At 54.1% G+C, this 20,875-nt stretch overlaps 1 protein-coding gene across 3 annotated transcripts; it reads left to right on the top strand.

Moving 5' to 3' along the window:
* The first annotated feature begins 328 nt into the window (after positions 1-328).
* On the top strand, positions 329-15,921 carry FLOT2 (flotillin 2). 3 transcript variants are annotated; one of them, XM_044248280.1, is made up of 11 exons: positions 329-468; positions 5,951-6,032; positions 8,800-8,890; positions 12,141-12,264; positions 12,669-12,787; positions 12,865-12,978; positions 13,080-13,199; positions 13,285-13,499; positions 13,920-14,103; positions 14,385-14,534; positions 14,613-15,921. In XM_044248280.1, exons 1-11 carry the CDS (start codon positions 420-422, stop codon positions 14,649-14,651), a joined length of 1,287 nt encoding a protein of 428 aa, XP_044104215.1. In that variant the 5' UTR covers positions 329-419; the 3' UTR covers positions 14,652-15,921. The 3 variants fall into 3 exon arrangements, with proteins under 3 accessions (XP_044104215.1, XP_044104214.1, XP_044104216.1); XM_044248279.1 differs by lacking the exon at positions 8,800-8,890 and adding an exon at positions 11,046-11,136; XM_044248281.1 differs by lacking the exons at positions 5,951-6,032; positions 8,800-8,890 and adding an exon at positions 11,046-11,136 and having other exon boundaries at positions 452-468.
* Positions 15,922-20,875: the final 4,954 nt, after the last annotated feature.

Below are 20,875 nucleotides of genomic sequence, written 5' to 3' on the forward strand. Positions count from 1 at the left end.
CGGATTGGGCTGCAGAGGTAAGGGACTTGCCCAAGGTCTCACCGCCGGTGATGGGGCGGAGGGGAGGGCGGGAGCGGTGTGACTCCGGGGCCCACGGTGGTCGGCTGGGTGCGGGGAGGTGAGGCAGGGCCGCGCCGTCGGGTGCGGGCGGCCCGCAGGAGTAGGGTGCGCTGTCCCGGGGTGCTGCACCCCAGGGAAATAAAGCGTGTGGACTGGCGCCCGAAGCCTCGCGCTCGCGGCCGCCGCTGTCGCCCGGCGGCCCCGCCTTCCGCCGCCACACTTCCGGCGGGGCCGCGAGCGCGGAGGGGCGCGGGCGGGCGGCCGCTGGGGGTGGCGGGATAGGCAGGGCGCGGCCGGTGGTGCGCGCGGTGCTGTCCAGGTCCCTGCGGTGCCCGGGGGCCTTCCGTCCCGCTGGCGCCATGGGCAATTGCCACACGGTGGGGCCCAACGAGGCGCTGGTGGTTTCAGGTGAGAGAGCTGTGAGGGAGGTGGGGCCGGGGCTCGGGGGCCTGGAGGGTGTTGGGGCGCGCCGGCCGTGCCCGCGGAGGTGGTCGAGGAGGGGGTTCGGGGTAGGTGCGGGGCTGCGGAGCGAGCGGGGACCGGCTAGGCCGGGGAACGGCGCGGAGGGTGAGGGACGGGGTAAGGGGCGCGGGTGTCGGGCTGAGAACCTTCCAGGAAGGCCACCCCCCCCATTCTCACGCTTGCGGTGCTCGGCGCCCTCGGGACTCCCCCTGCCACTGCGTGTTTATTCTCTCCTTTCTCCGCCTTTTCCCCTCTACTCCACCGTGGCCTAGGGGGTCCCGAGCTGAGGTCGGAGAGAGTGAACCCGTGGTTACCGGAACACAGCGGTTTGGCTGGATTCCGGCGCCCAGGCCTTGGGGCGGGTCTTACCGCTTCCGAGGGCAGGTGCCTGCCTGGGGAGGGGCGCTGAGACGGGGATCCTTGTGCTCCCGTTAATTCTGAGCAGGTTGGGGCTTGCTGGGGCTTACTGACATTGCCCGCCCCAGAAATGCGGGTGCGGCCTCTACAGTTTGAGAAATCGGGTTCTGGGCTGTATCGCCCTGATTGCAAAAATGCTACAGGCTCTAGAATTTCTGGGAGCTTCCACAGGGCCGTGGGACTGCTGTACTGGGGAGGGCAGATGTACCTTTGCCTTAAGGCTGCTTAATTTGGTATATTTGGGTATCTTGAGAGATGGCTGAAGCCTTTGAAGCCCCGTTTGTGCAGCTCCTGGCTCACCGGTGCTGGGGAGGGTGGTGTTTGCTGACAGCTTGAAGACCTGCTGCAGGAATCCTTCAGGTGATCCCCCCATCGATGCCAGTTTCCAGCCTGTGTGAAGAGTTGTTAGGGCTGGCTGTTGAAGGGGGTGGACTAGACCAGGGTTTGGAGCTGTGCTTTGGGGGTGGTGTGATCAGTGCACTGGGAGGTTTTACCCCAGAACCTGGCCTGTGGCAGTTTGGATCTCAGAATCAGTCTCTCCTCGAGGACAGGAAATCACCACTCTACCTGACAAGCACGCTCCTCTCTGGGGGGAGAGCAGATAAAACCAGAGGTGGCCTTGGGATTGGGAGGGCACCGAGGCCAGACTTGAACCTGTCTCCCAGGCCCTGATCCTAAAGACAACTTTTAGAACCTATCTGCACCACACTTTTTCTCTCTCGGGGAGTTTCTTTCTGGAAGCCGAGACTCTGGGCTGAGAGAGCGAGCTTTGAGACTGAGAGGTGAGAGGAGCATCTAACATGGGCCACTCTGTACCTTCCCCTTGCTGGAATCCTGGTTTTCTGGCTAGAGGCCAGTGCATTGTAGCTTCGAAGCTGTTTTAGGGGTGGGGAGAGGAGGCTGAGCTGAGAATTGAGGGTGCTGGAGTCGAGGAAGGACGGGTGAGGAGAGGGAGTATTATAGTACCTGGGGATTTGAGTTGATCCTGCCGAGATCCCTCTCTCTCCCAAACCCAAGTCCTGGAAGAGGGGAGCAGCCACTCCCAGCCCTGCCCCGACCTGGTTACTTAAGCTGTTGTCCAAGTCTAGAAGCATCTCGTTCAGCCCAGTTGGAGAAGGATGCTGATATATCCCCTGGTCATCTTCTCCACCTGAAAAGGCTGGAAGTTTTTCTGGTTGTCTTACCTCCCTCTGCCCATCCGTAATATAAAACCTCTTTCTCTGTTTCTACTGTCAGGAACCTAAAAGGAGAATCCAAACCCCATACACCTTTCTCTTGTCTCTACAATAAATCAGAGGTTCCTAACCTGGGGTCCATGGGGAGGATTTAGAGGTCTGTGCATTTGGATAGGGAGAGACATGAATTTTTATTCTCACTAACCTGAATCGAAAGTTAGCATTTCTTCACTTTATAAATGCCGGCCACAACCCGGGATAGTATTAGGAGATATTTTCCTACCACACCACAGTTTTTGTAGGTACCATCAAAGTCACTCGTGCTCATCATGCCTTTGAAGTTAAGCTAGTTATTAAATTTACCACTGGATTTTATTATTTAATGTTTTACTGTATCACATGTATTACCACGTATTACATACCATACATTTGGTTATTTTAATATTTTTATAACTTTCCAGATGTGTTTCCTGTTTATTTTATGCATTTATGAACACTCCAGCATTGCTCAATGACTAAGGGGGGTTGTGACTCAAAAAAAGCTAAATCTCCCTTGTAGAGTATGGTCTTCTGGAGTAGTGGGAAGAAGGTAGAAAAGAGGCAGGAAGGGAGGAGAGTGTTCCTGAGAGGGCAGAGGGGTGGGCTGGGTCTGAGGGCCTGAAAGCCGGGTGGAGGTTATTGTGGGATGTTTCATGATTTTTTTTTTTAAGATTTCCTTTATTTATTTGAGAAAGAGAGAGCATGAGTGGAAGAGAGGGGCAGAGGCAGAAGCAGACTCCCCACTAAGCAGGGAGCCTGATGCAGGCCTTGATCCCAGGACCCTTCGACCTGGGCCGAAGGCAGACGCTTCATGACTGAGCCACCCAGGCACCCCTGTTTTGTGATTCTTCAGCTTGGGCGAAGACAGAACAAAGGAAAGTAAGTTGGGTTAGAAAACGTACGATAAAACCAGAAGAAACTTCCAGGTGTGAAAAGAGTGAGAGCAAGGGAGATCAAGGAAGGGACACCTACATGGTCTCTTTGGGGAGTGGTGCTTCTTAGACTCAGGGTGACCAGGAACCTGGGAGGAAGATGCCTTCAGGGGGAGGAGCCTGCTGGGGGGCAGAGCAGACTAGAAGGCCCAGCTTCCTGTTGTTGCTACCCTTGAGAACCTGGCCATGTTGCCCTTGGCCAAGACCCAGCTTAAGTGGTGACAGCCTGCTCCCAAGGTCAAAGACTAAGTTAAGGGTAAAGCATGGACCTCCCCACCTCCCATTACTTACACTTCTCCCTCCCCACCCCTACCACCTCTACCCCCTACACTGAAGAAGCTCCCTAGCGCTGGCCAGAGGCAGCTAGGCCCTAGCCCTCACCAGGCCAGAGTGAAACAGGCTGTGATGTGTGACCCTTTCAGGTTCTCATATCCTAAAGTGGCTTAGGTTTCAGCTTGATCACTTGCCCTTAGAGCCTCCCCACCCCACTCCCAGGGCCGAGAAGCCTGCAGTAGCTTCCCTTGTGCAGCAGCCCTGCAGGCTGGTATTTCCATCACAGAGAAACAGAGTTCCTCTTCCCTCGCCTACTCATATTGTATGCCTGCTGTTTGCTTCCTGAACTTCCGGTAAGGCTTCTTGTGCACAGTGCAGGCCCTGAAGGGCAAGTGGGCCGGCCGCCCAATGAGCTGGCTCAGGCACCAGCTCTCTGTGCTGATGGGCACTCTGCCCTTGTGGGGTCCCCTTTGCCTCCACCTGTCCAGAACTCCTCTCCAGCTCCCTGTTGTCTTTCTTTCCCTTGTTGGTGTCCCCACCCACTCCGGCCTGGACTCCACAGCTACACTGATAGGGTAGCCACTAGCCATTTAAACTTAATTAAATTTCTAAATTAGAAATTTAGAAATGGAAACTTAAAGTGGCTCAGTCGGTTGGGTGTCTGTCTTTGGCTCAGGTTGCGATCCCAGGGTCCCAAGATGGGCCCCGTGTTGGGCTTTCTGCTCAGCAGCGAGCCTGCTTCTCCCTCTCTCTCTCTGCTCCTCCCGTTTACTGCCCCCCACCCATTCATGCTCTCCCTAATAAAGAAATAAAATCTTTTTTTAAAAAAAAAAAAGAGGGCGCCTGGGTGGCTCAGTGGGTTAAAGCCTCTGCCTTCGGCTCAGGTCATGATCTCAGGGTCCTGGAATCGAGGACTGCATTGGGCTCTCTGCTCAGCAGGGAGCCTGCTTCCTCCTCTCTGTCTGTCTGCCTCTCTGCCTACTTGTGATCTCTGTCTGTCAAATAAATAAATAAAATCTTTAAAAAAAAAAAAAAACAAAAGAAAAGAAATTTAGTTCTTCAGTCACATTGGCCACATTTCAGTTGCGAAGTAAGCCCCCGTGTTACACACTGCAAATATGCAACATTTCAACCCTCACAGGAAATCCTCTCGGACTAGATTGCTCTGGAAGTTAATTCCCAACATCAGCCACCATGCCTTGTCTAGGTCACTGCAGAAGGCTTCTCCCCAATCTCCTAGACCACCCATCCCCATCTTCCGTGTGCAAAGTGGTGTTTCTGAAATGCAAATGTAATTTTGTTGCTCCCCCTGCTTAAATCCCTATGTGACCCCCTCATCACACACTCTCTCTCTCTCTCTCTCTCTCACACACACACACACACACACGCACACACAGTTTCTTGGCCTGATACTTGAGACACCCTATGATCTGCTCTCCCTGCTGTGGGTCCTCAGAGACACTGTGACCCAGCTACAGGAAATGACCCCTGACTCTTGCCCATTGGAAGCACACATGCTAAGGCTTTCCCGAAAATCCAAGCTGGTAAATACAGAAATGATGACACCCACTGGCTTTTTCCCAAATCACATTTCCTTTGAATCATCTACTTCCTGTACATTTTTGGTTTGGAGTTTTTTTTGTTTTTGTTTATTGTTTTTTGTTTTCTGGGTTTTTTGCGCTGCAAGGAAACTGCCTTCTAGCTTTTACTAAAGTTTCCTTGAACTTGATGAATAATTTTGGCATTTGCAGGAGAGTTCACAACAAGAATTTCAGGAATTGGTTTTTCTCACTTCTGCACAGACAGCGTGCCGGTCATGTCTACAGCTAGATTCAAGTTGGGGCCCGATTCAGCATTCTGTGTAATTGATAGAGTTTCCTTTTTCGACCTTTCCACTTTCTCTTCACTTATCCCATGGGTGCCACAGGCTGGCCTTTGTTTGGAGGCCTTGCCTTCCCTCTTCACTCTACTCCCCAGAGGCCCACAGTCAGTGTGCAGCCCTGGGAATAGAGAAACAGCTTTACTGAGATGTGTCTGCTGGGCGTGAGTGAGGATCCCATCTTGGCTCCAAGACTCCTCCCTCCCATCGGCCTCCCAGTGCCCCGTGCCCCCTGCCCCTGCCCAGGGTCCCCTGTGTTCCCCCTTGGCCTGCACACGCCTTGATTACACGCAGATCACCCAGTATTAGTATTAATGATCTCAGGAGAAGTTCGCAGCTCCTTCTGGATGGGAGTCGTATCTTCATCTCTGACTCCCTAGCCCAGAAACCTACATAACGAGTTTGCTGAATGGATGGTTGAATGAAAGATGGAAGCTTTTCCCCTTTACTCCTGCCCACTGACTTCCTCTGTTCTCTGAAAACACTTACATTCGGAACCACTCATTGGATAGCTTTTTATGCAAATCACATATCTACTGAACTTGAGTTTCAGGCCCTTAGGAGCTCTCTTCCCCTTCTGTGTGACCTCAGCAACCAACAGTGGGAATTGTCAAGGGTCAGGGCCAGTAAAGGGCCAGAGTTGCTGGTGAAGGGACGGAGAGTAGAGAGACCCAAGAACTGACTGACCAGCAGTGGTTTGCTTTGCTCTCCAGGGGGCTGTTGTGGTTCTGACTATAAACAGTACGTGTTTGGCGGCTGGGCCTGGGCCTGGTGGTGTATCTCCGACACTCAGAGGTAAGGGCTCAGGGGCCCCCGGGAACCTGGCATCCAGGTGGGCAAGGGAGAAAGAAGGATTTCCAGCCTTCCCCCAGCCCCGCTTCCCCCTGCAGTGAGCTAGAGCATCCACCACTTGCCACATTCTATCCTGGGTGGTGGGACCTCCTAAGATGCAGGTGAGAAGGGGTGTAGGGGGTTCGTCTGGGCACCTTCTCCTTAGTGGGGATGCTTTGTTTCGCTGGAGACATTGGTTATGTCCCAGAGCATCTGGGGGTCATGCCCAGGCAGAATCCTCATTCCGTAAGTTTAGCTCAGTTATTCACGAATTCTAAATTTTCCTCCCTGTGCAGAGGAGAGGCTGAAAAGACCCACACACGCCCTCACCTGTGCAGGCCCAGGCAATGCAGGCAGTGACTACTTACAGACAGGGGGAGGAGAGCCAAGGAATTGGTGCTGGGCGGGGCAAAACAGATCTGGACTTCTGTGGTTAGTCTGGAAAGACTCACTAAACGAAGGGAGATGTCATGGGCTCTCCCTGGAGCTCCCCCAGGACCCCCAGCAGGCCCAGACTTGGCCCGCCCCCCCCCAGGAAGAGATGAGGCAGGCCAGCCACCTTTCCACCATCACCCTCTTCCTGACTGTGCCCAGATCCTTCCAGGCCAGCACCCAGGCAGCAGGGACAGCAGAACTGGGAGGGTAGGAGGGGCAGTGGCGGTTCCAGTGGAAATCCCCCTCTGCCCCAGCTCCACCAGTCAGCAGAGGGAAGCCCCATGGCTACACAGAGGTTGAGGGTGTTGGCTAGGGTCAAGAGCAGGAGATCAACTGTTTAACTTCACTGATTTCCCAGTAGCCCTCTCCTCACTTTGCTCCACCTGAATTGAGGGATCCTAAGGGACTGTTAGGGCCTGAGGCTGAAAGTGTCCGAGAATAACCGCAACTGGTCACAACTTCCTCTCAGGAGTGGGCCAGCTGGCCTGTCGGAAGCCACAGGCTGCCCTCTCCAGAGCCACTGTTCTGGGATGACAGTGTCCTCTCCGAAGATCTTGCTGCACGCCCGGCCCTGGAGAGTTCGCAGCTCACCCAGACACCTGTCCCTCGCGGCCATCCACCACGAGGGTCACGCCCCTACAGCCCTTGCTCAGTGTTCTTGGCACCCCCCCCATCCCCTGCTGCTTACTCTAGGGAGCAGAGCCCCTGAGACAGGGGGCCAGGCTTCTCTGACAGTAAGTCTGGAGGTAAGGAGAAGAGGGCTTCATGCCTCGTCCTAGGAAACGGATCTCCCCCACCCAGGCTTAGCGTTCTCCCTCTGGTCCCACTTGCTGGGGAGCCCGTAGCCCCGCCCCTTCTCGGACTCTCTTTCTGAGGGCAGCCCCTTCCCAGACACCTGGCCTATATGAAGGACATCTCTACAAGCTGGGGCCTCAATATTCCGAGGCTGACAGGAGCCTCTCAGGTCAGAGTAGGGGCTTCTAACCCCAGGCTGGATTCTAAGCCTCCCATCCCACAGCCACCCTCAACGTCCCCCACCTCCGTTGTCAGCCATCCATCTCCAGCCTCCATGAAGTTGCTCCTACTGCACTTTGCTGCCAAGTCCCATAGGATCCTGAGGCTCTCCTGTGGGAGCTCCCTCTCTCTCACCTGAGTGACTGCTCCCCCTCTGGCGTCTGAGTTGCAGCCTCCTTCCTTCCCTCGTTCCTTCTCTCCTTCCCTCCCTCTCTCCTCCTTCCCTGGAAGAGAGCTTGGTGCCTTCCTGTCTGAGCTGGGTCTAGAGTCCTCTCAGGCCCAGGAGTGCTAGGATTAGGGGCTTGAATGAAGGCAGCCTTTGCACACCTGCATGGCTGAGGGCCCCCAGGGCTGGCACTGTGACCTGTGCCAGCAGGGCTCCACGAGGCCTACTTCTCCCATCCCCTGGCCCACCTGCTTCTGCTCCTTGGGCCTCAGCCACTGTCCTCCTTTCCTCTGATCTCAGGAAACCTCCCACGCTGCCCACAGCTTAGCCCAGCCCGCTACCCAGCACACACACTCACATTCACACAGGCTGTGCTAGGGAGGCCCAGCGAGGGTGGGCCGAGCAGCTTCAAGGCACCTCGCTTTCTTTGCTGTAACCCCTTCTCTACCTGGGCCCAACTTTGGAAATTCCAAAGTGAATTACTCCATCCCCTCCCTGTTGTCCCTGTGAATATCCTGGCAGGGACACACTTCTTCCCCCTAGCCTTCCCTGACACCTATCCTCCCAAATCAGAAAATTCCAGGTTCTCCCTAGGCTTTTTTGGCCCAAAATTCCCTTCTTAGTGACAGGGAGTGCGGACCAAAGAAGGACTTGGTATTTTCCCTGGCCTGTGAATCCCCACAGTGGCCTCTCCTGCCCAGTTTCTGGACACAGAGGTTTGCCTGTGTTTGGAAGGTAGAAGTGAGGCCAAGTCTCCCAGACTGTGCCAGGACTGTCCTGAGAAAGTGAGGCGGTGGGCAACCTTGGTGCCCTGTGCATAGGCCTCCCCACCTCGGGGAGGCCCAGGATGTCAGCAGGCTTTACTCCCAGCCCAGCAGCTCCTCCTTAGACAGATATGGGGGCTAGGGAAAGCATCCAGGCCAGCAAGGGGGTTTCCTCTGTCCCCCTACAGTCCTAGGCTGAGCTGGCAAGAGAGGGCTCAAATACTGAGAGCAATCTCCCCCCCGCCCCCAGGCATCAGGCATCATTGCTTGTCTGGTAACCACTGTGTGTGTTTGCTGTGTCCCCTCCTACCCCTCCTGTCCCTACCTCTCCTTCCCCCTGGCCGCTCCTCAGACTGTCTCTGGAGGTTATGACCATCCTGTGTCGCTGTGAGAATATTGAGACGTCGGAGGGGGTCCCGCTATTCGTAACAGGGGTTGCACAGGTAATAACCCACCTGCTTCCTCCTCTGTGTCTAACCTTTTCTCTTCCTGCCCTGTGGGGCCCGGCAGGCAAGACCCAGATGGACTCCCCTCCTGAGAGTGTGCCTCCCTCCCCTCTGCTCTCTCTTGCGCTGCTCTGGGTGCCAGGATAGACCCCTATAGATTCCCAGTTCCCTTGCCCTCACCTACTGGGGCTGCTAGTGGGGAAAGAGCAAGGGAGTCTGGAAACTCTGCCTAAGTCTGCTAGGGGGTGGTGTCCTTGGATGCCAAGGGGTAAGTTGAGGCAGGAGACACAGGCCCCTGTGTGCCAGAGCAAGGCTGTCGGGGTAGAGGGGTTTCAGTCCAACCACTCCAGGCGCCACGGAGCCCCTTGCTAGCCAGTTCCCACCTGTCCATCTGGACACACGTCGAGTCCTAGCCCTCCTCCTCGCAGGGCCAGAAGATGGGTTTCCTGAAGATTTCTGTTCTCCCAACTCCTTGGCCTCTTCTGATCTCCCTGACAGGTCTTAGCAAAACCAGTCTTGGCTCTTCCCTACCCCTCATTTTTGTGCAGAAACCTCTGAGCAAATCTCTCGTCACTTGTGTTAGTTTCCTTACATGTGAGAGGGGAATCCTGTCCTCTATGCTTTGTAGGGAGTTGGGAAAGGCAAGTAAAGCAATATGAGCGCTCTTTGGGATTTTTGGAAAAGAAGTGCCGCAGAGAGGCACCTGGGGGGCTTAGTTGGTTGATCGTCTGACTCTTGGTCTCAGCTCAGGTCTTGATCTCTGGGTTGTGAGTTCAAGCCCCGGTTTGGGCTCCATGCTGGGCATGGAGCCTACTTAAAAAAAAAAAAAAAAAAAAAAAGCATCAGAAGAGGGAGTGCTAGAGAAACCCAGGCTTTATCATGGATCCAATCTCACTTAGAAAAGCAAGTGACCAGATAGCTCACTCTCCATTGCTGTGCAGCTGGCCATAGCCGGGGAAACCCTTTCCTGACCTGAGGTGTTTGCCTCCCAGTGCTTTCCTTGTGCTGTGCCAACACTCACATTCACCGCTTCACTCGTCAGCTCTCTGTTGAGCACTGTGGATGTAGCAGTGAGCATCAAAAAGCCCCTGTCCCCCCTCAGAGCCTACACGCTGGGTCCCCAGACTGGAAGAGCCCTAACCATCCTCTTACCCATCCCCTTCTCTTGCGTGAAATCGCCCTTCAGGTTTCTCAGGCAAAACCCTACACCACCTCTCCTCTGCCTCGCCTGTCCTGCTGGCTCTTCCCGGTTGGAGGACTGTCCCCACCTCACACATTGCTTGTAGCCTCTGGCAGTTGGGCCTCAGCACAGAGGCCTGAGAAGCCCAGAGCACCTTGTGTGGAGTGGGCAGAGTCCCCGGTTCCCTCGCAAAAGTGGCTCCGCTCCCCCTCCAACCCACTATCTACTTGGAACAGCTGCAAGTGCCCACATCCCCAAGTCTCCAGAGGGATTGGAAAGTCCCTTTCAAGCTGGGTGGTGTGGTCCCTTGAGATGGTCTGGGCCAGGGAGCTCTCATGTGACCTCTGCCCTCACTCCACATTTGAGCCATGTGGGACCAGCCCTGGAGGGTAGGCTTCAAAGCAAACCCGCCGCCAGCTGAAGGGACCAACTGGGACTTCCCCGGCAAGGGGCAGACACAGGATCACCTCCCTTGTGGTCCAGCAGACTTCGAGCAAGCCAGGCTAGTAGGCAGAGCTTTCCAGGGTATCTCAGGGTACCGAGCAGACCCAGGATCAGACGAAGGCCTCTGAGGGATGTTCCCATGACGCCCGCAGACGACCAACACAGCACAGCCGGGGGTACCAGGACTTCCGGAGCATTCCCAGGCCATCCGCACACAACTACCCCTGCAACCCCCCAACCGGCCCAGGCCACCCCCACCCACTTCTCGGCTTCCTTCCCCCACGCCGCTAGCCAGGCTGCCCTGAGCAGGGGACATGTGTGCCGTGGGTAGCATGCTACACCGGTGCTGCTCTGCCTCCTCCCGCATCTCCTCACACACTCCTCCCCACAAGCCCTTAAAGCGTTCCCCCATCCCTCTGTAGCAGGACCCCAGCCCATCCCAGCTGGAGCAGTGAGGTGCTGGATTCTCCCCACACCCCAGGCCCGGGGGCCCCCAGACCCATGCCCCTGTTTTGCATTTCTTGGCAGGATTTCCCTAGAGATTATGACGTTGCAGCCCCGCTGCGAGGACGTAGAGACGGCCGAGGGGGTAGCTTTAACTGTGACGGGTGTCGCCCAGGTATAGTAACTCAGCAGCCCTGCGCATGTCCGTTGAGCTGCCTCGTCCCTCTGCTGGGTGTGGGAGGAGGAGGAGAGGACAGCAGCCAGGGGCAGTCTCTCTCCAGTGCCCCTGCCCCTACCCCCCCACCAAGAGAGGGTCGTCGCCACTGGAATGTGCTCACTCGGCCCCTTGGCCACTCAGCAGGACTAACAGACACCCCTTTTCTCCTCAGCGGGGCCCGCAAGGGACAGAACCAGTGCTGAGGGCTGTTATCTCACTAACCCCCCGATTCTTTGCAGGTGTTGGAAGTGCCACATCCCAGAATCCAGGCCTTACCTGTGCCTGGGTTGGGGTCTAAAGGGGAGGGGACCAGAGGACAAGGCCACATAAGGCAGAGCAACTCTCTGGGAGGTTACTTAGTATTCCCAGCTCAGGGCCTGGGCAAGGGGCTTCCTGCTCTAGCCCAGTTCTCAACTTCACAGAGCAGCAAGGTGCAACCGTGTTAGAGGCCTCTGGTAAGGGGGTGGTTGCCTAAGTACCTGGGGAAGGAAAGGCAGGAAGATACCCACCCTCAGTGGCGTCCCCCTAGACCTGTCTCTTGCCCTGTCCAGGCTCTCTTCCTCAGCCTGTCTGTCTGTGTCCCTACTGCTCCTTCTCCTTTTCACCCTCTCTGACCCTCAGCCTGCAGGTGTCCCACCTGTGGGGAGCCTACATGGGAGGAACTGGCTAATGAGGGAAGAGTGAATGGGCTGAGGGGTGGGGAGATGAGCCCCAGATGCCTAGCAGACAGGCCGTGTCAGGGCCTGAGGCTGCCTGTGAACATCAGGTTTGTCAGTGTAAGAATTCCTGGTGTGCTGTCCCGACTAGAGGCCTCGGTCAGTCTCTACCACGTCCTGGCCCCTGGGCCTCCAGGTCTGAAAAAGGAGGGGGGAGGGGCACAGCCACCATCCTCCACACCTTTGGGTCAGGGGCCTCTGCCTGCCCCACTCCAGCCTGGTTCAGGCATCTCTGATCACTGACAGGTGAAGATCATGACAGAGAAGGAGCTGCTGGCGGTGGCCTGTGAGCAGTTTCTGGGCAAGAATGTGCAGGACATCAAGAACGTTGTCCTGCAGACCCTGGAGGGGCACCTGCGCTCCATCCTCGGTAAGGCCCCGGCCCACCCAGGGACACTTCTGCTGCCTTCAAGAACCTCACAGGATCTCCAAGGCCCGGGCAGGGAGGGGTGCAGTGCAGGGCAAGGGAATCTGTCAGTCCCACCAAGACTTTCTTTTCAAAACTTTAGGTGGCCCAAGGGAAGGAGGGGGCGCTGGGATGGGGGGGGACGAGGGCTGCCAGTCTGGTCAGGCACCTGGTGTTGCTTGGGACACCTCTCCTCATCCAGCCTGGGCTCTCAGAAGGAGGCTCGGTGTTAAATGCTGTGAAGAAGAACCCCGAGGAAGGCCCAGCTCAGAGTACAACGTGTGCACACACTCAGACCACTGCTTGCATGGTGCTTCCCTTGCCCAGTGGGCCCCCAGGAAGCCAGCCCACGATCCCTCTTTCCCCAGGGACCCTGACCGTGGAGCAGATTTATCAGGACCGAGACCAGTTTGCCAAGCTGGTGCGGGAGGTGGCGGCCCCTGACGTCGGCCGCATGGGCATCGAGATCCTCAGCTTCACCATCAAGGTGATGGGTGCAGCCCCCCTTTGGGTGTTTGGCCCCTTTGTGCCTGTTCCCAAGGATGACTCCCCCTTCCCTCCCAGGACGTGTATGACAAAGTGGACTATCTGAGCTCCTTGGGCAAGACGCAGACCGCCGTGGTGCAGAGAGATGCAGATATTGGGGTGGCCGAGGCCGAGCGGGACGCAGGCATCCGGGTACACAGTCTTTCCTTCCCACCCCCAGGGACAGGGATCTCAGGGCTGGTGGGACCTTGCCGGCACGGGGGACCCTCAGCACCTGCCCCTGCGGTTGCCAGGAAGCGGAGTGCAAGAAGGAGATGCTGGATGTGAAGTTCATGGCAGACACCAAGATTGCCGACTCCAAGCGAGCCTTCGAGCTGCAGAAGTCAGCTTTTAGTGAGGAGGTCAACATCAAGGTGAGGTGCCATCGGGCATCCCAGGTCGGGGCTCAGGGCTCAGGACCTGGCAGCCGGCCTCTGACAGCCCATCCTTCCACCGCAGACAGCCGAGGCCCAGCTGGCCTATGAGCTGCAGGGCGCCCGGGAGCAGCAGAAGATCCGGCAGGAAGAGATTGAGATCGAGGTTGTACAGCGCAAGAAGCAGATCGCAGTGGAGGCGCAGGAGATCCTTCGCACTGACAAGGAGTTGATCGCCACGGTGCGCCGCCCTGCTGAGGCTGAGGCCCACCGCATACAGCAGATCGCCGAGGGTGAAAAGTGAGCACCCTGGCTGCAGCCCGGTGGGCACTAGTCAGGCTCCTTGGTCCGTGCACCCTGCCTGCTTCCCAGCCCCAGCTTGGAAGCCGCCTCTCCCAGAGCCTCCTGACTGTGAAGTGGAGGTGACTTGCCTCCCCCGTGGGATTGGCACTGGGAGGGCCGGAGGGGATAATGGAGGTTTGCGGGCCCGCTGTGGGGTTTGGCTCAGCAGGCATCCTGGCTAGTCCCCCCTCCCATTTACCTCTAAGCAGCCAGTGGCCTCTCCTGGCCAGAGCCAGAAAGCTGGGGCACCTCCTTTCCTGGGTCGCCGCCCGCCAACACCCATCAGAGCAGAGGGCTTGAGGATTTGCCGGCACCCAGGCAAGGCCTGGGGGGCCCCTGGCTCTTGCCACTGATCCTCCCTGGTGTGAACTCCTACAGGGTGAAGCAGGTCCTCTTGGCGCAGGCAGAGGCTGAGAAGATCCGGAAGCTCGGGGAGGCAGAGGCAGCGGTCATCGAGGCAATGGGCACAGCAGAGGCTGAGCGGATGAAGCTCAAGGCGGAGGCCTACCAGAAATACGGGGATGCTGCCAAGATGGCTCTGGTGCTGGAGGCCCTGCCCCAGGTGAGGCCCCCACCCTGGGGTGGGTCTGGGGGGCCTCTTCCAGAGCACAGCCACAGGCTGGCTAGAAGCATTCAATGTGGAGGGGCCCGGCAGCTGGGCAGGACCCCTACAACACACATGGGCTCACCTGACCCCCTGGGTCTCTGACTGTGGCTTGCAGATAAAAGCCCCAAGCTGCGCTGGGATGGAGGGAGGCAGAAGGAGGAGAGAGAGATCGCGGATGGGGCGGGTGGACAGAGGCCGCACCAGCCAAGCTCTCCTCCCACCCCCCCACCTCCTAGATTGCTGCTAAAATCGCTGCCCCCCTGACCAGAGTTGATGAGATTGTGGTCCTCAGCGGGGACAACAGCAAGGTGACATCAGAAGTCAACCGACTGCTGGCCGAGCTGCCAGCCTCCGTGCACGCCCTCACAGGTGTGGACCTGTCCAAGGTGAGTGCCTGGCTGGTGGCAGGAGGAGCCATCACCGGCCCCAGAGCCCCGGCCTCACAGCATCTCCCATCCTGGCAGATACCCCTGATCAAGAAGGCCACCGGTGCACAGGCGTGAGGCTCCCGAAGGAGCCGTTTTCAGCAGCCGTTTTCCTACCACAGCGACAACAGGAACATTACTGACTCTGGTGCCTTATTTCGTAGGGACCAGAAGTGCTGCGTGTTCAGGCCTTCTCTGGCTGTCTTCCCGCCTCTCCTGTCTCTGGCTGTGTCCTCTCACTTCTCTCCTTCCCACACCTTCACATTCACTGCCACATCCATCTGGTTCATCTCTTCTGCCCTCATCTCCCATCTCCCCGGACGTTTCTCCCTTTGTCGTTTTCTCTCCCTCGTCTCCCATCTCCCCAGACGTTTCTCCCTTTGTCGTTTTCTCTCCCTCTCTTTTCCCACCCTCTACTACACAGATCATGTAGTTCAAGCTGAAGACATTTATTATAATCACTGTCTTGTCTTGTGGGGGGCGGTGGCCCTGCTGCCTCTCTGAATCCTGGTGCCTTGAAGTTCTCTGTGCATCTGACCATCCTCCCCGTGGCCCTTGCCCAGACTTGGCATGGGTGTGGAGGGTCTGGGTTGGATGGCTCCCCTCCCCTCCCCTTCCCTCTCCTGGCCTGGTCTTCCCAGCCCTAAGCCCTACCCCAGGAAGTCCCCAGCCTCACCCACTCCTGAGCCCCTAGGCCTCGCTGGCCATCGCTCTCCCTAGCCCTGCACTCACACCTTCCCTCTCTCTCCCTACCTAGGGGCACAGAGGCAAGGCCTCCTGTCTATAGCAGCTCCCTCAGTTCACTACTGCCTTAGGAGGCCCCTGCTTGTGCTCAGGGAAGTTCCCTTCATGGACATGTCCCTACTAGGTGGAGTAGGGCTCAGTCCCAACTCTGTTAAGCCTTTCTGGGATCAGGGTCTAGTCTATTGGGGACTAGAAGGTGTGTAGACCCTCTTCCTGCTAGGCCTGCGCTGTCCCAGGTATGGGGCCAGGCCCTTCCAGCGGGCATGACTGCACCAACCCCATGCAGAATCGAGTGCTGTAGACTGGCCAGACTCTATACCCCTTGTGCCATCTTTCTTCTGACCAGAGTGATAGGGTTCCAGCCATGGGGAAGCAGCCCAGCCCTCTGTCTCCTGGCTCTAGTGGAGACAGAAGAACCCAGAGCCCAAGCGTCATGGTGGGGGTGCTGTGGGCATCCGCTGGTCCCTGTCTCCCACTTCTGGCTCTGCCCCAGCCTGTGTAGCTGTTCCTGCATGTGGATGCTGCATGTCTGGTCTGGGGCTTGGATGCTGCACTGCCCCACTGCCTGTCCCTTCTAGTAAAATAAAGATCTGTTATGCCTATACCCCAGACTGTGTCTTCTGTGAGGGGAGGGACTAGGAAGCAAGGATGGACCAGGTTCTCACCCATACACACATTCAGCCTGAAGGCTACACTTTGTTCTTACCCATGATAGCCACTGGGGGGCATCAGCACCCCGGCCTTGTCCCCCGTAGCACCCTGGGGCGGCCCCGGGTGCTGTGGCCCGAGCTGAGCCTTGGGAGACCTGGTTCCATTGCAGGCAGAAGATGGTGGGGACTGCTGGGTTCACTGCACCTCGCTGTCCGTCCTGAGTCCCGCTCAGTAAAGGAGCCCGTTTCTCAACCTTAAGAGCATGAACTCTGAAGTCAGACTACTTAGGTTTAAATTTTAGCTCTGTTGGTATTCCCCTGTGTGATCTTGAGCAAGTAACGTCATCTGTCTGGGCTTTCATATTCTTACTCATTTTAGAAACTTCTCTAATGCTTGCTCTGTGCCAAGCATTGTCCTGGATGGTGAGGAGACCACAGTGAACAATATGGATGCTGGCTTTTAGAGCTTACATTCAGGTGGAGGTACAAAATAGAAAGTTTGGGGTGGGGGTGAAATTTTAGGGTGTCAAAGGAAGGCCTCACTGAAAAGGTAGCACTGAAGAAAGTAAAGGCATGAGCCATGAACGAGGAGCTTCCTGCCCAAAGACCCTGAGGTAGAAGTGGGTCTGGCAGGATGCTTGGGTGGCTCAGTTGGTTAATCATCTGCCTTTGGCTCAGGTCATGATCTCAGGGTCCTGGCATTGATCCCCTTAGTGGGGCTCCCCACTCAGCTGGGAGTCTGCTTGTCTTCCTCTCCTTCTGCCCCTCCCCCTGCTCGCACTTACTTGTGCACTCTCTCTCAAATAAATAATTTATAAATAAATAAAATATTTTTAAAAAATAATAAATAATCTTTTTTTTTTTTAAAGATTTTTTTTTTATTTATTTGAGAGAGAGAGACAGTGAGAGAGAGCATGAGCAAGGAGAAGGTCAGAGAGCGAAGCAGACTCCCCATGGAGCTGGGAGCCCGATGTGGGACTTGATCCCGGGACTCCAGGATCACGCCCTGAGCCGAAGGCAGTCGTCCAACCAACTGAGCCACCCAGGCGTCCCGAAAAATAATAAATAATCTTTTTTAAAAAAAAATGAAGAGGGCCATGGAGGGAGCAGGGAGGACAGTTGCTTCTCACCAATACTGCAATAATACAGCCAAAATAGGATGACTACTTAGACCAATGAGGGTGGTGAGAAGCACTGTAATTCTGGATATATTTCGAACTAGCCAGAGTGGAGGACAGTAGATGTGACATAAAAAGAGAAAATATGGGGCGCCTGGGTGGCTCAGTGGGTTAAGCCACTGCCTTTGGCTCAGGTCATGATCTCAGGGTCCTGGGATCGAGTCCCGCATCGGGCTTTCTGCTCAGCAGGGAGCCTGCTTCCCTTCCTCTTCCTCTCTCTCTGCTTGCCTCTCTGCTTACTTGTGATCTCTCTCTGTCAAATGAATAAATAAAATCTTTAAAAAAAAAAAAAAAGAGAGAAAATATGTCTTCAGTATGCCATGCCTATGAATTTGAAGACTCCATATTGCAAAGATACCAATTCTCCACAATTCCAACCAAAATCCCAAGAGATTTTTTTTCACTTCTTTTCCCTTTCTTTTTTACACTTAACAATATTTGTTATTTTGTGTATCTTTTTTTTTTCACTGAAGTATAATTGACACTCAGTGTAACATTTGAGGTACAACATAGTAATTCTACAACTCTGTACACATCAGGCCATGCTCCCAAGTGTGGCTCCCATCTGTTACCACAAAACACTATTTCAGTACCACTGACTATATTCCCTGTGCTGTGCCTTTCATCCCCATGACTTAGTCATTCCAGAACCGGAAGCCTGTATCTCCTACTCCCCTTCACCCATTTTGCCCATCCCCCTTTCTCTACTACCTCTCCCCTCCAGCAACCACCCAATTTGTTCTCTGTATTTATAGGTCTGTTTCTGCTTTGTTTTGTTTTTAGATGCCACATGAGTGAAATTAATCCCAAGAGGTTTTTTAAAGATCTTTTTTCAAAAGATTTTATTTATTTATTTCACAGAGAGAAAGAAAGAGTACAAGCAGGGGAAGCGGCAGACACAGGGAGAGGGAAAAGCAGGCTCCCCACTGAGCAGGAAGCCCGATGTGGGGCTCGATCCCCAAACCTGAAGATCATGACCTGAGCCAAAGGCAAATACTTAGCCAACTGAACCACCTATGCACCCTTAAAGGTCTTTTTTATTTTATTTTATTTTATTTTCTTCAAAGTTTATACTTGGTCTTTAATGCATTCTTCTGAAGGGATGTTTTGTAATTATTTTTTTTTCCCAATTGGCAAATAGTCATCATGACATACTGCTTAGTGGTGCTAAGCGGTTGTCCGTATGAGATATGATGATGATGGGACGCCTGGGTGGCGCAGTTGGTTGGACGACTGCCTTCGGCTCAGGGCGTGATCCTGGAGTCCCGGGATCGAGTCCCACATCAGGCTCCCAGCTCCATGGGGAGTCTGCTTTGCTCTCTGACCTTCTCCTCGCTCATGCTCTCTCTCACTGTCTCTCTCTCTCAAATAAATAAATAAAATCTTTAAAAAAAAAAAAAAAAAAGAGATATGATGATGAGCAGAAGACAGGAGTTCATAAAGCCGTAACAAATATATTCCACATGATGGTTAATTTTAAGTGTCAACTTGATGGGGCCGTAGGATGCCCAGACATCTGGTCAAACACTATTCTGCATGTTTTTTTTTTTAATATTTTATTTATTTATTTGACACAGAGAGTTCACAAGTAGGCAGAGAGGCAGGCAGAGAGTGAGAGGGAAGCAGGCTCCTGCTGAGCAGAGAGCCCGATGTGGGACTCGATCCCAGGACCCTGAGATCATGACCTGAGCCGAAGGCAGCGGCTTAACCCACTGAGCCACCCAGGCGCCCTATTCTGCATGTTTCTAAAAGAGTTTCTGGATAAGATTTACACTTATCTGTAGACTGAGTAAAGCAGATTGCTGACCATAATGTGAGTGAATGTCATTCAGTCAAGTGAAGACATGAATAGAACACAAACGCTCAGAAAACAGGATATCCTCCTGCCTGAATGCTTGAGCGAGAACATGGATGTCTTTTCCCCCTTTAGACTTGGATTGATCATTGTATTTCTTGAGTCTCCAGTCTGCTGGTTTGCAGACAAGAACTTAACACCATCAAAACCCAGATAATTTCTGAAAATAAATAAATTGGGAAAAAAAAAAAAACAGATAATGGGAGCGCCTGGGTGGCTCAGTGGGTTAAGCCGCTGCCTTCGGCTCAGGTCATGATCTCAGGGTCCTGGGATCGAGTCCCGCATCGGGCTCTCTGCTCAGCAGGGAGCCTGTTTCCCTCTCTCTCTCTGCCTGCCTCTCCATCTACTTGTGATTTCTCTCTGTCAAATAAATACATAAAATCTTAAAAAAAAAAAAAACAGATATGTTAAAGATCTTTTTTAAAAAATTAAACTCTACACCTAACATGGGGCTCCACATCAAAACCCCAGATCAAGAGTCACATGCTCTACCAACTGAGCCAGCCAGGTGCCCCAGTCCCAAGAGGTGTTTTGGTTTTTGGTTTTTGGTTTTCTTTTTTAGATCTTACTCATTTGAGAGAGAGAGAGCACAAGCAGAGGGGAGAGTCAGAGGGAGAAGCAGACTCCCCCTTAGCAGGAAGCTGGATGTGGGGCTTAATCCCCAAACCTGAAGATCATGACCTGAGCAGAAGGCAGATGCTTAACCATCTGAGCCACTGAGCCACCCCTCAAAGATTTTTTTTTTTTTTTTTTGACAGAGAGAGAGAGATCACAAGTAGGCAGAGAGGCAGGCAGAGAGAGAGAGGAAGGGAAGCAGGCTCCCTGCTGAGCAGAGAGCCCGATGTGGGACTCGATCCCAGGACCCTGAGATCATGACCCGAGCCGAAGGCAGCGGCTTAACCGACTGAGCCACCCAGGCGCCCCCCGCAAAGATTTTTAATTGACAAACTAATTCTGCAACTTAGAGGGAAATGCCAAAGTACAAAGAATAAGCAAGACAAACTTGAAAAAGAGCAAAGTTGAAGGATTAAAACTATCAGATACCAAGACTTAAAGTTTTAGTCATTCAGACAGTTTGAAATTGGTACATAGTAGACCACTGCAATAGAACAGAGTCCAAAAATAGACCCACACTTGTTTTATGACAAAAGTAGCAATGCAGAGCTGTGGGGAAAGGACAGTCTTTTCAATAAAAGATACTAGACATTTTGGGCACCTGGATGGCTCAGTCGTTAAGTGTCTCCCTCTCCCTTTGCTCCTCCCCCTGCTCCTGCTCTCTGGCTTTCTCAAATAAATAAAATCTTGGTTCCATGGTGTAGTGGTTAGCACATCTGCCTTACAAATAAATAAAACCTTAAAAAAAATACTAAACATCTAGGGGTGGGGGGATGTCTCTTGAACTTAAACCTCACATTATACACAGAATCAATTCCAGATAGATTGTAGATCTAAATGTGAAAAGTAAAATAATAAACATGTAGAAAGGGGCGCCTGGGTGGCTCAGTCATTAAGCATCTGCATTCGGCTCAGGTCATGATCCCAGAGTCCTGGGATGGAGCCCCACACTGGGCTCCCTGCTCAGCGGGAAGCCTGCTTCTCCCTTTCCCACTGCTTGTGTTCCCTCGCTAGCTGTGTCTTCTATCAAATAAATAAATAAAATCTTTAAAAAACAAATATATAGAAAATAACAACATGTCTATGACTTTAGGGTAAGCAAACTTTTTTTTAAGCAAACATTTTTTAAGACCAATACAAAAATCAATAGCTTTGGGGTGCCTGTGTGGCTCAGTCAGTTAAGCACCTGCCTTCAGCTCAGGTCATGATCCCAGGGTCCTGGGATCGAGCCCCACACTGGGCTCTCTGCTTGGCAGGGAG

Source organism: Neovison vison, chromosome 5 (assembly GCF_020171115.1).
Source record: "Neovison vison isolate M4711 chromosome 5, ASM_NN_V1, whole genome shotgun sequence".
Lineage (NCBI taxonomy): Eukaryota > Metazoa > Chordata > Mammalia > Carnivora > Mustelidae > Neogale > Neogale vison.

What these genes read in the sequence shown, in the direction of transcription:
- FLOT2 (XM_044248280.1), top strand. Translation starts at nt 420, where the DNA reads ATGGGCAATTGCCACACGGTGGGGCCCAACGAGGCGCTGGTGGTTTCA. An exon ending in TGTATCTCCGACACTCAGAG is followed by an intron (nt 6,033 to 8,799) that starts GTAAGGGCTCAG and finishes GCCGCTCCTCAG; the next exon opens with ACTGTCTCTGGAGGTTATGA. An exon ending in CAGATCGCCGAGGGTGAAAA is followed by an intron (nt 13,500 to 13,919) that starts GTGAGCACCCTG and finishes GAACTCCTACAG; the next exon opens with GGTGAAGCAGGTCCTCTTGG.